The sequence below is a fragment of the Perna viridis genome, chromosome 11 (genome assembly GCF_037379345.1).
Source record: "Perna viridis isolate PV_CMFRI_1.1 ecotype Kerala chromosome 11, ASM3737934v1, whole genome shotgun sequence".
In the NCBI taxonomy this organism is placed as follows: Eukaryota; Metazoa; Mollusca; class Bivalvia; order Mytilida; family Mytilidae; genus Perna; species Perna viridis.
In genome coordinates this window covers 24,341,068-24,359,790 of record NC_142455.1, presented here as the reverse complement: position 1 = coordinate 24,359,790, position 18,723 = coordinate 24,341,068, and the positions used below count along the sequence as shown (strand labels likewise).

The window sequence follows — 18,723 nt, the reverse complement described above, 5'->3', positions numbered from 1 at the left end:
TCATTTTAAAATGCATGTGAAAATTTAAGCTTAGTTAATTTTCAGTGTTTATACACCAGTGAATCATCATATTAAGTACATATGTAATTATGATGTCTGAAAATGGTGTTTAATTTTCTTCAATGCCATAAGGAGCTTTTATTTAAGGTAAAGGATAATAATCAAATGAAAATATTTTGAATCGACAGCTTTTGCTTCTCAACAATCTAATACGAGTAAACGATAATTGATAAGAAACCCGAGAAAATATTTGCAGACTTTTAGAAACAACCAATAGAACCTTTGATCTTGTACCAGATTTTCCCTTTTAAAGTTTACTAATTCAGTTGTTAAACTTTTTAAGTGGTGGAAATAGTCGATAATTATTGCTTGTAACAATGTAGCCATAGCTGTATGTATGTATCTCAGGACGACAAATGTTCATAACTTGACAATGACAGCTTTTTTTCTACCTGTGTTTTTTCGATGATGGATTTGGTTTCTAATTGGACAATAGGAGTATAAAAAATTTATCGCATAAAATTTGTAACATGAGGAAGGGAGAATATTTTGTATTGTTCGCAAAGGATTAAAATAACTTGTTAGTATCTGTGAACAGTGATACAGAATGGGGTAAGTTGTTTAGCACTGTTTTATGTAGAGATATCATACTGCACAATGTGAATGGTCATTTTAAATTCCTGAATATACCAAAGGGAAAAAGGGGTGCTTGTTGGTTTTCGTATAAAGAATAAACTGTCCTGTAAATGTTTGGCTCATTCCAGTTTTAACCTTTCTGTTCATTTTGTTTAAACCAGAAGTATTTATTGAACTTACATAGTTTGTAAATACAGATTTTCAAAACACAAGACTACACAAAGAAGAGGGAGGTGCATCTTTTTTATGGACAATTTCCATGACATAAGTTGTAAAAGGTTTCAAATTTTCTTGACATAAGTTAAAAAAGGTTTCAAATTTTCTTTAGCATGATATACTAAACACATATAAACATTCTTTGGCAATTTTTATGCGCAAAATTATTGTAAAAAATAGGAACAATACAATGTATATAGTTTTAAACAAAGCTATACTATAATGACCCAAAATCCCTTCAGGAAGTCTTATCTTATTATCTTGACCTTATTGTGGGTGACCAACTAAATGATACATAAAGCAAGATAGCTTGAAACCACTATATAAATCATTTTATATTTAATAAGTTAGAAAAGGTTGGAGTTAAGAAAAATTTGTTGTGCTCAATTTTGCTTTTTAGGTAGAATATTCGAAAGTGAGACACCCCTCATAATCTGTTAAGGTAAAGATATGCAAACAGATCTAAACTGAAGTACAGTTTGCTGTAAGGAAAAAAATAGAGATTCTAATGGGATATTAAATGTTACCCGGCCACATTGTACAGAATTTTGGGAGGTTAAAGCAATTTAATGGCCATACCATTTGTGTAAATAATCCGATCAAACTTGATCTGTGTTTTTTGATACTAAATAACTATACAAAACTTGAATAAAATCCTTCAATGTCTTCTAAAAGTATCATTTGGAAAACCCTCAGGGAGGGAGAGATGGACGGACTCACAACTTTTTCGAGGGTATCACATAATACCTTCACACTTCGTGTGGATGGGTGAAAAGTAGTACGAAAAGACAGTCTTATGTTCTCAACTGTACCAGCATTAAGATTTATTATGCCAGTGCCTTGGCTCTAGTAATTCATCTGTTTGGAAAATTTGGATGCTTGATTTCGGATACTCACTTTTGTGGTGGTATTGACTATTATATATATACTCTTTTGTCTCGGCGGGTGTTTCTGGAAAAGCAGAGGATGCTTACTCTACCGGTGCACCTGGTCCTTGCTCCCAGTTTTTAGTCCAAGTTGCTCATTTGCTTTTGTTACTTTGTATGTATGATTTTAGTTACTTTATGTTCTTTGTTGTGTATGTCTGTTTTCCATGTCTGGTCTTTGTCCCTGGATTACATTCTTTTGATTACTGCTATAACCTTGGTTCCCTTGATTACTCTTTGTCTAAATTATAAGTGTTCAGTCTTGAGTAAAGCAAACCAAATATTGTTCAAAGTTTAATTTGATAAAAGCTTCATATCATAAGAAACTTCAAGAAGTCATTAATACCATAAACATGTACATATATGATAAAATATAACTTTCTTATTTGTATTCAGTATTGTAAAGATTTATGGTTCAGACTTGAGTCTGATCACTGAAATATAAAACAGTTATGAGGCAAGATATAATTCATATGGCATGTGTCAGAGGTTAAGCGAGGTTGTATTGAAGAGCGCTTACTTTTATATGTTGCCAAAGCGCTCAGTGATGTAAAAAAAAATGCTTGAACAGCTCAATGGTCATGTACAAAAGCTGCCTGTGGAGCTCAACAGTCAAGTACAAAAGCTGCCTGTGCAGCTATCTGGCTTAACAATTATGTACAAAAATTGTGTTGTGTGTGTTGCTCAACAGTTGTGTACAAAAATTGCCTGTGTTGCTCCACAAGCATGTACAAATGTTGCCTATGTTGCTCAACAGTCATGTACAAGTGTTGCCTGTGTTACTCAACAGCCATGTACATAAGTTGCCTGTGTTGCTCAACAGTCATGTACTAAAGTTGCCTGTGTTGTTTAACAGCCATGTAGAAACATTGTCTGGGCAGCTTTAGATCTATTGGAGCTGTTACTTAGGAAAAGTGATAACCACAAATGAATGCGTTTGAGAGGATTTAGACAATGACCATGCATTGCCAAACATGGGCAAAATTTGCGAAGAAAAAGCCCAGTTTTTCCCTTGCCCTTAGATGCTAACATGTTACAATACAGAAAGATTTTAAACTCTCTATTTATAATGTTATGAATATTGCATACTTTGTCCCATATTGACCTGTATCCTCAGTATGAACGATTTTAACAATGTAGAAGATGCATTCATCATTATATAGATAGCAGTGATTTACCAAATGTTCTCAGTGTAAAAAAAAATCGATAATTCACACTGCGAAATAAATTTGGTAATTTCACTCTCGCACTTTCTTCTACCAAAACGTTACAACACGAATATCAATCTGCCGTTCACAAAAAATAAAATTAATGTTGAAAATAGCAATGAATAATTGTGGAAATCTATATAATAAATTAGATAATCAGTTGGTTATCGTGAATAACCAAATTATGATCACTTGTGCCAAAAATGCCTCAAGATTTAACTCGTGTTCGCTAAACAAGTTCCGCATACTCGTTAAATCTAGGTGTTCTTCGGCACTGGTGATCATATTTTGATTATTCAATCTCTCTAATTAATTATCCTGTTAAGCTTAATTTTCCAGCTAAAATTTAATGAACAGTTTACTACCTGAGTGATATGGGAACATTAGCTCTGAATATTTCTTGGATATTAAGTTTAAAAACGTCAAATTGATGAGATTTTTCATGTTATATGAAATTTGCTGAAATTTGATATCATAAATTTTAATACACTTAAAATGACTGGTGCGATGTCTTATGTATTGTATTTGTTTGTGGAAGATTTGCATGATACCCTGGCTATGTCACATTATTGAAAAATTCCTTCTGTGATAAGGAAAGATATTTATTTATAGAGCAATAGAATTTCTTATGGATCAAAAGTTTGTATTCTATGAAATGTAATCCTATTCTTTAAAACTTGAATCAAATTAAGTTAAACAGATCCATAATTATGAAAGCTGTAAAATTAAATATTCAACAGTCAGTATTTAATTTCAGCTCAGGTGTGAAAAATACCTGGAATAAATTTAATTAGTACATATTTTGTACCAATAAAATAATAATTGACAATAATTACAACTAATGCATGTAAAACATGTATAACAATAATACATGACAAACAATCAAATACATGTATCATTTATTGATTTCCCAGAGGCAGTTCCCGTCCAACTGCCAAATACAAGATTAAGTCTTTGAGATCTCACTTCCTCCTTTGTCTAGAATTTCCCCCCAGCAATTTTTAGCAGAAATCTTATTGTTTGACAACCAGTCAGCCAGTTTTTTGTCCTTATAATGGTATTTTAATGTGAAAAAGGGAATGTTGTGACAAAAGATGATTAGGTAATCACCTTATGACATCATGTATAGAGATTCCTTTTGACACAGCGTGATTTTCTTATGACAAGAAGTGATTTTCTATTGACAAGAAGTTATTGAAAGAAAGTGACAATTTTTTGGTGAAAAGTACTATTTTCTCTGTGGCATGTTCACAGTACCAACATGATCTTTGGTGATTTGAATGGTTTTATTATAGAGGACTTAAAAATTCAGGATTAAATCAGCCAGATTATTGAAAATTATTCTGACAATATTCATGGAAGTCTTAAACTAGTTAAGGAAACATTTATCAGGAGTGATTCTTTTCTACCAGGAAGACTTTTAATTTGACAAGTTGTTTCATTGCAATTAAAGTCCGAGTGGATTCTTCTGATTTCATATTTTTGGAGGAAATTTGATGAAATATGATCTATACACTCCTTATAACCTAATTGTTGGAACTTAAAACTACTTTGTTTTGATATGATATAGGAAGACAAAATATCATTTAAGGATCTTTTTTTTAAGTGTGTATATGACTATTTACAAAGGGAAATTTTATCTGAAAATTTCAGCAAAGACTTACTCCCTCTTGTTCTAATACTGAATATTTGTATTCATATTCTTGAACTTAAGGATTAGCTTTATTCAGGAGAAATCTGAACCTGATTTTACTCAGTAAATCAATTTTGGTATGAATAATTGATGTATTTCATATCTGTCTATAAGCTACCAAGGCTTATGGCCCAGTATAGATAAAACTATTGTAAAACAGATATTTCGAATCTCAATTCACTTAAACCAAAGAATTAATGCTAGCTTTGAGAAACCATGGTGAAACTTCTGTTATGTTGACCATTTCCTCGTTGATGCATCAAGGCTTGATAAGACCTTTCATAATTCTTGTTCAGGAAGTCTAACAAGACATTTGTAAACAAAGTGAAGACGAATGTGCATGGATAAACAGGATTTTAGGTGTTAGTTCATATAGAAGACTATTGATGATTCTCATTCAAGGAAATATTATACTAACATTCCTTGTGTATACCTTGAAAACGTCATCTATTGGTATACAGTACATTTTATCTCATGATATGAAGTACACGTATTTCTGGAAGACTTAAATTGTATAAGTAGATTTTCGTAAACTTTTAACACCTGTTCTATCGAAAATATAATTACAGGTGATCTATTGTCTCTTAAGCTGATTAGAATTGTGGAAGATCAGCAAGGAGACAGACAGCTGGATTGTGAATATTGTTTAATGACTTTTTATGACCTGTAGGACTATGGTAAAAAAAAAAGACTTTTGAGCAGCTGAGAGAAAGTTAAAAAGTTCAACGACTATTTTCTCTCATATTATTGATGATATGCAACTTAAACCAAAGCCTTTGTGTGACTTTGGTGAAAATTAGTATCAAATTTCTGTAAATTGAAATTTGATAATCTTACTTTTCTGTGCTGAATACACAAATAATTGTGGCCAAAAGAGTAAATGTAATGGGCATTTAAATAGAAAGGATGAGCACAGATTTAATAAGGCCATCTTGATAATCGCAATAACCAACCAGGAGTGGATTAGTTTGTGTTATTGTGTTTTCGACCATAAAATCTCTGTAAATTTTGGTGGAAAAACAAGTATTTTAAATTTAAAAACAGTTGAGGATTAAATTTTCGATTTTGGTCACAGGGATATATAACTTGGGAGATGTTGAAGTGGGTAAAATCTTTGTAAGTATATATATTTATTTATTAGTTGTTAAAATTTGATTTTTCTTACCTTTCGGAAAAAAAATAAAAGGTTATTTCCTTGATTTTTGCCATTTTTTATAGGACTTAACATTGTGACTATTCCTGGAAGTTTTGTTATTACCCTTCATTTGAAAAAAAAGAGTCATTTAGGGAGGAAGACCTAGGGTAACGGACACAACTATTACAAACCATTTGAATGTTTGTATTCACCATTTTACTTCAATCTCATGCAAGCATCAAAGTAACTTGGCAGTCATGGCAAAATTGATTTTTGATGTGCATGACCGAATGACAATTATGGACTTTTTTCCCTATATGTTCAACTAAAAAATCTAAAATTTAAGTCAATGCAAAATTTGTTGGACCGTTGTACATGACCGTTACTTTTAGCCGCAGGTCCGGTAAAATATGCATGATTTCCAGACCAGATGTCCGGTATGCTTTTTTTTTATTAGACACGCCTCAACCAGAACTTCCAATTTAAAGATGGCATCCGAATCGAGGCAAATTTAAATTGGATCAGAGAAATGATTCTGGCTTTAGTATATAATAGGGATGCCATCCCTGGAAAGCCCTTAAAAAGGAAGCTTACTGATGCAGAGATTAAAGCTCATCAACAGGAATATGAGGAAAAAATTCTTGTTTTTTTTTCGGTCCAGCAGATTTTGTTAGGTTGCAGGACAACATGTCTGACTGGTTGAAAAATGATTTTGCCAGGTCTGATTTTCTGCCGGACAGAAAGAAAAAACAACGGATATCGCCTTCGGCCTGAAGAATTTCGCCATGACTGACTTGGACTGATTTCATTCTGTTTCAAAGGAAAGCTTAAAAGGCTTTGGTGAAATTGAATATAATACAAACATATTACTGATTTCAAGAGTTATGTCCCTTACCCTAGGTCTTTCTCCTTAAAAAATTTTAGGGGCAAATTTAAGCATGTGTGATTCATTTGCCAGTAGTCACACAACATCTAACATAAGACAGGCCTCTGTCTTAATAACCAACATTCCTACCACTAACATATAATTCATTGTGACAGCTTATTGTCAGTGCTGCACTTTTGCATTACAGATGTGCATAATAAATTGTTTGGTTATATAACTGAAAGACAAGTGAACTGTGGTTTTGTAGAAAATAAATATTACAGTCTTGTGAATAATTTATTGAATTCTGTTCTGCAATACCCATATATAGATTCCTTAACATAAGTAAATTTTCTCCATGGATTTGAAGAGGAGGGCATCAGTGCCAATGTGATCTAGGCATATACTTTTTAAAAGGAGAAAGGAGTCTTGTGTAAAGGATGCATGCCAGTCTCTTTTTAAAGAGATATATCACCTAAGGTCCAAGGAGTTATAAGCTACCAACAGTAACCATTGTTTTCTACTGATACTATTTATACATATGAAAAAAAAATGAATGGAAAAAAAATGCTGACATGCAATTGTTTATTTCATTTACTGAATATGTATTACAGCTGCTGAATATTTATACCCCACTAAACCAGTATTAGAATCAGCTTGTTCATCTGTCTGTCCATCCACATTTTGTGGCATTTATCTTGACTCCTAATTGATGGATTATTTTTTAAATTTGGTGTGTGGCATTATATAGATGGAGCATACATTGTAAATGATTTTGGTATGGGTAGCATGAGTATGCTTGCAACTTCATGTTTTAAGACTTGTGTTGGAATTTTGACATTCAAATTGTGAGTTTACCACAGGAATTGAAATGACAATTCTGGTTAAGGCAGTAAATACATTGTAATCATTGAGACTTTATTTCATTTATTTACCATTCTTTCAAACATTTTCCAATGTAGAATTTTATTGCATTTATTTACCCATGAAAATGGTTAGCAATTAAGTGTCAATCTTTGTAAGAACCGGGCAGAAAGTTAGGTCTGGTTAGAAAAAATCACCACTGACACAAAAATATTACTACTGTAGGATGTTAAAGAGCTGAAAAATTGAAACAGGTTTGCTATTATGCCTTTTGGTTAAGTGCGTTATCATTCCATTTGAAATACCCTACAGATGTATACTTTAGTTTCAAATTAATATCTTACACTGTCAACAACAACAAAAATTAACATTTCATCCAATATTTTTCAGCTTTAATTATCTTTATTACAGGGGTCAATAGTGATAGTTCTGTAGAGCAGATATCTTCCATTATAAACATATTGTCAGATTTATAGTTATACGAATTTTGCCTGATTTTTATGAAATTTTTTAATTACCTGTCTGCCTGGTTTGTCACAGAGGCTACTAAGTGCTGATGATAGATTCTGATAGGAACAATTTAAACTTTTATGAGTCAAAATAAACAGTGTAAATTTAAAGGTAATTGACTTCTTAGCTTGAGGAGAATTCTTTCCTTATGTTAGCCTGACACCAATGGTGACAGACAGGTACTTTGACGATTTTATTACGCTGATTGAAGCATCAAGATTGGTATAATCTGAGAGGGTTTAGGTCATTTGAATGACATTTTAAACAATCTTTAGTATATGAGTGATTTGACTTAGTGACTTAATGATAAAATAGAAATTTTTAGGCATTTTTGTTTGCATAAAAAAATATTGGTCTTCTCATGTGGCTTAATTGATTCAGTTTCTGACAATTTCCATCTCAGGTGTGTGACAGTGTCTATTATGTAATGCTTGACACATTAGCTGGAAAAGTTTCTGAAAAGCCCTGTGGGGGAGTATAATTTGATGGAGGTAACTCCCAAAGTTGATAGATTTTAATTGTATTTGCAGAAAGTGAAAATATTTAAAAAATACCCAGCCCTTTTCACCAGCATGATGAACACCATAGTGCTGAACTACTCCTCAAACAATTTGTTTACCATACATGCAATGTACTGTGACTCACAATCATGACAGAGTTAGGCATACATGTAGGTAAAATCCGCTCATAACACCAATGGAATGAAATTGAGGTTTGGTTTCTTGATGGATGTGTTTGCCGGCTTATCTAACCCGTATTACTTGTTTGTTTAATCCTTCAAATAATAATTCTAAAGAGGTCTTCAGTGGTTTGGCAGATTGAATGGACATGCTTTTACTATTTGTGACCCTATAGAGATAACAAGCTATATAGTTTGTTTTTAGCTGAATCACTACGATTTCCTTGTAGTTCACTGGGACAAATAGTGATCTTAGATCTATCCTTAAAACTATATCCTTAAAACTGTGTCATGTAAGGGAATACTTGCAATTTAATACTGATGTTCCATTCATAAGAAATTACCATTTGATAGGTTATTTTGGCGTGTATAACATTTTGCGATTGTGGGGCAAAAAGGTATAAGAAATATTTTGTGTTTTCTATTTGTGGATGCTTAGTGGTGCACTAAATACTTAAAGCCTGGAGTTAATATTATGTGGAATTTGTTTTGTTGTTTTTAGACAGACAGCTAAATTTTCCCAAAATTAGAACCTGGTAAAAGTTTATCACTATACTGCACATAATGCCTCTGTATAGAATGTGAATGTCTAATAGGTCTCTTCCCCAAAAGGTGGTTTCAGCACCTTGGACTTTCATTGTTTTAATCTCTTTCTAAATTCTGAGGGTTTGGAAAATTTCCATTATTTAAGTCCCCCCTTATTTTAAGAACATATACATGTTTAAAGAAATCTTCCAGTATACTTAAAAATCCATGTAAGTCCCTGCTTATTGATAGGTAGTTGTTATAAAGTTTTTGTACAAAAGCAAACATCTCTATACCTTCCCATTCATTATATAAAGGAAATTAGACTATATATTTTCATTGTTTGTTTGTTGGGGTTTCACGCCCGAGCAGCAATATTTTAGCTATATTCAGGCGATGAACATGAAGTGAATGATAAAATGAACATGAAATGATGATGAAATGAAAAATGGGATGGGACACATGGACAATGGGGTCGAGAAATTTTGATGGCCACTGGAAATAGGGAGAGGTGGGTAGGGTCGGGCAATTTAGCCTCCTGTGGCGGAGCCCTATGGTTCCTACTCCGAAAGAATACCATAGTAGGGTTTTTTAACTTGTGAGGAATGTGGCATCTTTCCCAACACGGTGCACCACTATGGTTTGCGGTCAGGTTTTCCATATGATAGCCTGACAACCCCAGCATGTAACATGCCAGGGGTACCCCATTCCACCACCTGGGGCACACAACCCAGTTGCTCTGTGGGCAGAGCGCCCTAGCCCCTGGCTAGGGTTCTGAGCACTATTTAGTCGCCTTTTACGACAAGCTTAGCGCTGCTGTAGGCCTATTCTTTTGACACACAGACCTGCACGGGTTATATATTTTCATTTTCAATAAATACATAGTGGTGATTTTTAGAGAGAGAAGTTTTGATGGTGGGAGGAATCAGAATAGCATAAACTCTGCAGGCACATAGTCAGGAACTGGGTTTTTAGGGATTACAACAAACCTGACCCTTTTAAAGGAATCTTAGCACTACTAAGTATGAACAAAAATGTGTCAATATAACCATGCTTAGATACCCCTTTAAAAACTTTTGACTACCAGCTTGCTCAGTGACTGTAAAGAAAGCATAAAAAGTCTACAATGACTTGAAAAAAAAATTTTGTAGTGACCATCTTTGATTGACAGGTTTATAATGTGTAAACTATTTGTCTAGATTAGCTATATATTGTGTCGTCTTGACAGATATATGGTCAATGGTGGGTGTGACAGCTAGCTACTTGTGACCACTTATAGGTCATTCAGGCCAAACCAATATATTTGTTAGCTATATTGATTCTGTGTACAAAATATGATAGAGTTGACTCAGGACCATGTTTATATTAGGTATCAAATTCAATTACAGTCAACTTTAGACAATCCTTAATTTTGTAGTCTGAATTAGTTTTTACATGAAAAAAGGGGGAGGGTAGGAATTGGTTGTGTTGTAATGGTGGCTATTTTTAATGGACAAGGGTTAACCAGGAAACATCTAGTGACCAGGCATGTGCAGAAGATACAACCCAAATATTATATACATATTTGCTTGAGTAAGTGAGAAAAAGTGGGTTTTAATACAATGATATCTAGCATCTATTTAGGTATAAACAGAACTGCTATTGCCATCCTAGGTGTTGAAAACTAAGTATTATGATAGACAAAAACAGAAAATACTTTTTTAAACTGTAGAAAAGTTAGCAGTTAATTGAAGATAGACATGGCTTAATTTGTTTTGATTTAATTTCATTGATAAGACCAATAAAATATACTCAGTGACCATGCAGCTACCTGTAAGTCAGTGGACCTGACTCAGTACATTATAAGATGCTTAAATAGCTCGTACTCAAAATGTCATCTGTTTTAATGAATTCAATGAAAGAACCTTATTATGAATACTTTGTGACACATTCTTACTTTCCATGCATATCAATATTAAACAAAGTTGGAAATTCAAATAACAATTTTTTATAAACCTTTGACATATTTTAGAATATGATTCACCAAGTAACATGATATGGCTTAACATAAGGCTAAATTTCTCCCTAAAAAATTATTTTTACTGAATATCTAAGGTGTCACTCTGTATCTATGATGTACTTATCTTCTTTTCATCTTCATTAATGTGAAACTTAGATGGGGGTTACTCAAGGGAAACTTTTGATAAGTAAGGTATCTGAAGGGTAATTAACAATATATATATATATATATTTTTTCAATTGGTGTGAATGGCTTTTTACATGTATTTTACAAAAGCAATAATCCATCACTTTCAAAAAGTACCCTACAAAATGATCTGCAATCGCAAAATATACCTCTAGTTAATTCCTTCTCTTCTCATTTATCTCTGTGGTCCATGCTCCAAGTTTCAGTGGAGTCTTCAGTTGGTCAATTTCTTTTGTTTCTTTGTACGTGTCATTTTGGTTAATTTATGTTCTTTGTTGTGTGTCTGTTTTCCTTATCTGGTCTTTATCCCTGGATTACATTCTTTTAATTTCTGCCAGAATCTTGGTTCCCTTGGTAACTTCTTCTAATATTAATTCTTAAACAATTTAAGTGACATATGGCATTTATTTTAGCTTTGTTCATCAAATTTTCATTAGTATTCATCTGTCATAAATAGATTTCATTCCTATTACTAGTCATTTTATTTACAAATCTAGGTTCCTATGGAATTTCCTACTGAACTGAATTAACTTTCTCATACCATCACATCCTAATTTATGAAAGAGTTCAAATAAGATAATTATAGCCAATTTTCTTTTATACAATATTTTGAACTTTAAAAGTAAGCAAATAAAAGATTCTTTCTTTGACCTAAATGTAAATAATAATATGAATGACTTTAATCTGGGTCTTACTGATTTTCTATCAAATGAAATTAAATGGCCTGACTCCAAACTCTTGAGTTTTAGGTTCCAAGTTATGGATACTCCATTCAGTGCTTTATTGTGTCTGTGGGTTTACAGTACAAAGTTTAACATCATGTACACAACAAAAAATTCTTTTTCTGACTGAAGTTCACATGCAATTCAATTTGTTCTACCTATTTATTGTGAGTATGAATGTCTTTATGGCCTTATAATTAATTTTCTTTACAGTTGTACACACACACTCTATCTACTAAGTTTGTTATAAAACAAAAAAAAGGATGTTTGGATAGCTTTTCTGATATTCCATTTAGCTTATTCTTTATTATTAGTCAAACCTACAGTTACATTTACATGTACACTTTATAACATATCACAACAGCATGATCAAAAGCTTAAGATTAACAAAGAATTCACTTCTCTTGGCCTTATTTAAACAATTGTTTGAATGTCCATACTGTTATTCCAATCATCTAATTTTACTACAAGGTAAGAAACTTACTGGCTTACCAAGATATACAAAGAGTTCACTTCTTCTGGCCTAATATAAACACATTGTTTGCTTGGCCTTAAGATATCCCATTCAGACCTATATCTCACCATACATCAATAATAATCATACATTATACATTTGTATGTAAAAGTTGACAGCATAATACAATTTCTTACAATAGATGGATGCCATCATAGTGAAGTTTATGTAACATTCTTGGACAAGCGTTCATATGGGAATTTATGTGTTGCAATGTTGAATAACTAAAGAGGAAATATGCAGTAATATTTATTGCTTGCATTTTATCTCTTTTATGTTGGACGACTTATTCATCTGGATTTGGAATTTTATTTTGGTGCCATAGAAATTCTATTAAGATGATTAAGTTACGGTTAGTTTCTTTTTTATGTATTGAAAACATATTAAAATTTTCATTTTCAACTATTTTATTTATAGATCAATTTTTTTTTTCAAGATAATCAATTATTTTTTTTTTATGAATTTCTGCTCATCTTTGTTTTGATATGGGATTGATAAGTTATTTTGTTTCCATGTACATGTACAAGAAACTGTGTTTTTTTTTTTTTTAGTTTTTTCTTTGATGCCTGTCAATAAGAGCTGAACTACTACTTTTTATGATTTTTTTTTTAAACTTATTGTTGTCAATGACAATTCCCATGCTAATTCCTGTGTTTCAAGAAGAGGTTGGATGTAACATTGGATTTTTTCTTTTGCAAAATTAACTTTATTAATAAATTCTATCAATTAATGAGTCAAGGTCTCAAGTAGATCTATATCTCAAATTCAGTTATCTGAAAATGTGGATCCAATGTTTTCAATAGGGCTTGTGCATTAAAATTCAGAGCATTATTTTTATGAAACAAGTGAAAAATTTCAGAATTCAGACCAAAATTAAAAAGAAAGATTGGTTTTTAATTTTAATAAGGGAAGGGCAAGTTTTACCCCCCCCCCTCCCCCACCATCCCTTAATCTATGCCAGATACATGGCCATCAGTCTATAAAGCTAATAAAGAGAAATGAAGAAAAAAAAGTTCAAAAGGATAATTCATCAGAATCCTGTCTCTGTCCATACTGTAAGCCATTAATCCATGCACATTGAAATGATATGGTAAATGTAAGTAAGTGAAACAGATGTTATGTAGGCTGTAGATTTCATTATGAATAATACAATACAGCTAGAATCATCAAAAGTTACATGCTGGTTTATGAACATATGCTAGTTAAAGGGTTCTTGGTGTATTAATAGTATAATTACTTATAGACAATTTGACCCTTAGAATTGAACTTTAGACTCTCCTGAAATACTTAACATGGAAGAGGTATTACATGTACTTACAACCAATTTGTTAGATGTTCTTTTTCAACTGATTAGTAATGTAAAAAAAAAGTCTACATTATTTTACAATTTTTTTTCCCTTGCTTCTTGCACTGGTCAATGATTTTTAGGGTCCATTCTGCAACTCAAAGATTTATTCACTAAAATCTACTTTTCCATCGAAATATGTTCCTTATAAACAGAGAATGTACTTAATAAAATTGAGACAAAAGTAATCCCCTCTATTACAGGGACATTGAGTGGATAACAAAAAACTATCTATATCAAATGTATCAAGTTGTCAGTGGTTACAAAAATCTATCTGATCATCAAATTTTTCTGGCAAATACCTTGAAGTACAAAGCCATTAACAAATCTAATATGATAAAATAATCAAACCACCTCTATATTCTCAATTAGCCAATAATTAATATCTTTTCACACCTGGGTTATCTATAATCATTAATTAGACCTGAGTTTTCTTGGCAAACTTTCTATTACTTAATAAACCATACATAAGTAATATCTTTTCAATATTGATAAGATAAGTATAGGAAAGTTATGTTGTAGCATTAGGGTTTTAAGTATTGGTCTGTATAAATATTATGCAGTAGATTCCATTGTGTAGACTCATGTTTCAAGCTTAGAAATTGTGAGAAATGTCCATGAGACAATGCCAAAGCAGTCATACACAAAATAAGTGGAACAGAATAGTACTGGTTAGAATTCAGTACAGAGTAAATTTACCAGCTTTTATGAGTCCCAGTGAAAAGGGTCACCAAGTTGTATGGAACTGTCTAAGAACATAATATAACAGATGGGGCAAATATATTCAAAAGACCTAAAAACTACTCCTAGTGCATTTGTTACCTTGCCAATGCTTTAAAGAAGAGATCATTATTTTATTGGCACAGCGGTGTAGTTTCCACATATCTTACAAAGTACTAAATTTAAATGTTTAATACCTAATTTCCACCATAATCAAGTGTCTATTGGCCTTACTATAACATAAATATTTCACGTATTCTCTTCTTCTGCATGTGTTTCATAAAGAAAAATACTGAAATTTAGGAATCTTTTAGGTATATGGAAACCAAATTGACAGGGTAATAATTTACTGTGAAATTTAGGAACTCATGATTGTGAATCAACTTTCATGTGGTTTTGCAAAATTGCATTTTTAGGCCAGGCTTAAATCTATATATTTCTAGTGGGATATTGAGCTATGACTAACACAATTTCTTTTATTATGACCTTATTCATTGAGTTAGAATGAAGTTGGTATAGGTATCATACTATAGTTTTCTGTCATGTGTCTTCTATTTTTGTCTAATTTTTACCCTCCCAGAATAGTTTTACATGTCTAGACTAGTAGGCTTTTGGCTATAGCAAAAAACTATAAAAACATATTAAAATCCAATATATTCTATCACAAATACAAAAAGGTTAATTTTATGATCAAGAGCTTTTATCTTATAACTTTTCATTACTTTATAGCCTAGCTTATGGTAATGAAAGCTAGGGGCTGGATTTGGTGACCTGATTCATTCAATAATGATAGCAATAACAGTACATGAATTTAATCCTTCATTTAATTCAGGAAACAAGGGCTGATTTCCTTATTTTACCATCTCCATACATTATTCCACCATTTCCTGTTCAAATATTGTATATTTTCTTGGAGGTGTTGAAGCGATACAGATAAATATTTAGCTTTTTCTTCTAGAAAATATTGCACCTTTCATATAATGTTGCAGGAAATTTAAGAGGCTTTAGAAACCAGGCTGTTCCTATCATATGGATGGCACATGGTAAATTTGTCCCACAGAATTTTTTGTTCCAATGTAATATTTATATCATATATATGTCCAATAGTTCAAAGATTTTTTTAAATTGACTATGGATGGCTTAAAAAATGATGTTACGGTTCCCTTATTAGCAACGGTTCCCTTATTAGCAACAAAGTTTTGCAAAATGAAAGAGTTATTTCCCTTTTTTAATGAATTTCATTGCTTTCTAAGTAATTTATTTCTCTTTTGTCATTGCAGTTAATCAAAATCCGACATTCAACTTTGAGAAAGGATGCAGTTGCGATATGAAAGAAATGAAATTTGTTTTGAAAAAAAATTATCATGTGCCACCCACTGCCTGGTTTTGGTGTGGATGCCCTATTAATACATGTTCTTAACTGTTACTGTAGCTGGATCATTTTAAAAACAATTTCTATTTGGAGGCGTTATTTCTGTACCATTTTAACTTTTTTTCTGTAGGCATTGCAATTCTTACTATTTTCTTAGTTTTAGAAAAAACCTTCTATGCACAGTTGATAAATGTAAGGAGATTTATGGCAATTTCTTAGCAAAAATCAATCCTATGCTCTGGGCTTGTGTTCTAGTTATCCAAATTGTTTTGATAGGGCTTGTCTTTATTTCATTAATTGTGGGGAAAACAGAAGAATAACTGTCAATGTGTATTGGCTTTCTGATTTTCTGTGGTGCCGAGATGTTTTATGTCAGAAGGTTTTATTCAGTTGAATTGCTCTAGCAGCATATTTAGCTTCCAGCATTTTTCTCAGTTTGTTAAATGTTGCTTGTGTGGTATAAATTGGATTTTCTGGAACTTAATTAAAAGATATTGTTCTTGCGATTTCCTATCTTTATTTTGATAGACATACAAAATAAAGGATTTTTTTGTTACCCGATGTTGAAATCAAATGTAGAAAAAGTTTTAGATTTGACTTGGTAAAACTTCTTGTTGAAAAATTGAAACCAAGGTGATATTTAGGAAAAGTTATTATTTCATTAAAAGGTAAGAACAAAAGTATAGATTACCATTATTGTCCTTTGTGATAGGTATAATTTGTAGAATTAGGTAATATTGGCTAATTATAGCATTACTTTTGGCATGTATTGTAATATCTCATCAGTTTCCCAACAGTCCAACTGTCTGTAATACTGCATCAGTTGCCCTACAGTTCCAACTGTCTGTAATACCTCATCTGTTGCCCTACAGTTCCAACTGTCTCTAATACCTCATCTGTTGCCCTACAGTCCAGCTGTCTGTAGTACCTCATCTGTTGCCCTACAGTCCAGCTGTCTGTAGTACCTCATCTGTTGCCCTACAGTCCAACTGTCTGTAATACTTCATCAGTTGCCCTACAGTCTAACTGTCTGTAGTACCTCATCTGTTGCCCTACAGTCAAACCGTTCACATCCTCATACTAAACTGTTAAATGGATTTGGATAAGTATAAAACATTGACATATGTAGAAGTAGCTGTTGATATTGTCAGATGCCTTCAAAGAGAGATAATCAACTTATGGGTATTTTGTATGTTTTATACTTGATTGTTAAGTAGCATATCTAGTCTCGTTATTTCAAACCATACATGCTACATAAAATTGCAGGGCCAAAGCTCTATTATCATGCTTTCAGTTTTGCTGAGAATGCAATTATAATGACCTATTTTATTCAGTCAATAATACAATGACCTATATTGTATATAACACTATCTGATGAATGAAGATTGGTCTAGCAGTAAAGAAATTTTGATGAATTACTCTAATTTCCTGACTGGTAATGGATTTCATGATCAATTTCTTGATGTACACATCACTATCTGTAATACAATGGTCGGAGAATGTTGGAATTATTGCAGTTTTATTGCAAGTTCTGTCTTCATAATCACAAATGCAATATGTTCTTGTAGTATGGTATATAAATTACATTGTAGATTGATTGGCAAAGAAATGATGAAGTAATTGTGATTATACTGCCCAGTATCACAAACTAATGTATTATAATTTCTTCTATACTTGATTGAGTAGTCTTGTTTGACATTTTATGTAAGCTCCATAACTGTGAAAGGTCACGTAGCTGTGAAAGGTCATGTCAGGTCTTCATTTTCTTGTCTTTAACTTGTAGCTTTTGGAATCACTGTGATAATAGAGAGACCCAGGGTCCCTGTCAGTATATGGGCTTCACTTCTTTCTCTAGACCAAGAGTAATCTACGTGCCTGATACATGTATATCATTAATTAAAACTTGTAATGAAACATTGTCTTTCATTCCTAGATTGCTTGCTCACAGTATTTCTAATTAATAATTGCCATAGATGCCTGGAATGAAATAGTTTCAAAACTTGATACACTTGATAAATTGAGTTCATATTGAGACATCAATTGCGAAAAAAGTTATGAATGTGCCGAACAAATATCTTATCAAGGATTTTAGAATGAACTGTTTATGTCAGGGATTGATCAGTGCCATAAACCAATATCTTGTTCTGTGTTTGAACAGATGTCAGTGCATTCCAAAGTAGTGGTCTTTGTCCTATTTACAAGTGAAATACTGACCTTATCTCCTTGGAGTGAGTTCTTATTGTTCCTAGGCTACATGTTATCTTTTTTTGGCCTTTCTTGGCAAATATTCAATGAAAATTTAATTTAGCAGGTTTGAATGTCTCCGGTTTAATGCCTTTTCAATCATTTTAAAATTCTACTAAGCATGTAATAACAATCTGCTTTGTATGTGAAGCTTTTCATGATAGAAACTGTGTAGAATTTTGCTCCCTTGGTAACTTATGGAGTATAAACATTCACCAGGTATAGCATGAGTAGATTTCAGATAGGGGTGGCATAAATAGAATGAAAGGAAATACTTTTTTTCTTGTTGGGGGGGGGGGTAGAATTTGTGAAGAATTAAAGATTTCATGCAAAGTTGTAGGATTTGTCTTGGCGCATGTATACC

At 32.3% G+C, this 18,723-nt stretch overlaps 1 protein-coding gene across 6 annotated transcripts in view; it reads left to right on the top strand.

The window, feature by feature from the left end:
* LOC148603461 (uncharacterized) overlaps window positions 1–18,723 on the top strand; it is a 77,345-nt gene that overhangs the window by 4,606 nt on the left and 54,016 nt on the right. For 2 of the 6 annotated variants that reach the window (XM_088553581.1, XM_088553567.1), the window contains exon 1: window positions 4,132–5,795. The exons of 2 other annotated variants lie outside the window; for them this stretch is intronic. In XM_088553581.1, the coding sequence (XP_088409707.1) occupies window positions 5,773–5,795 (23 nt within the window). In that variant the 5' untranslated portion in view covers window positions 4,132–5,772. Of the gene's footprint in view, window positions 1–380; window positions 613–4,131; window positions 5,796–12,934; window positions 13,031–18,723 lie in introns of those variants that run through there. 2 more of the 6 variants (XM_088553569.1, XM_088553568.1) reach the window with 2 other exon arrangements.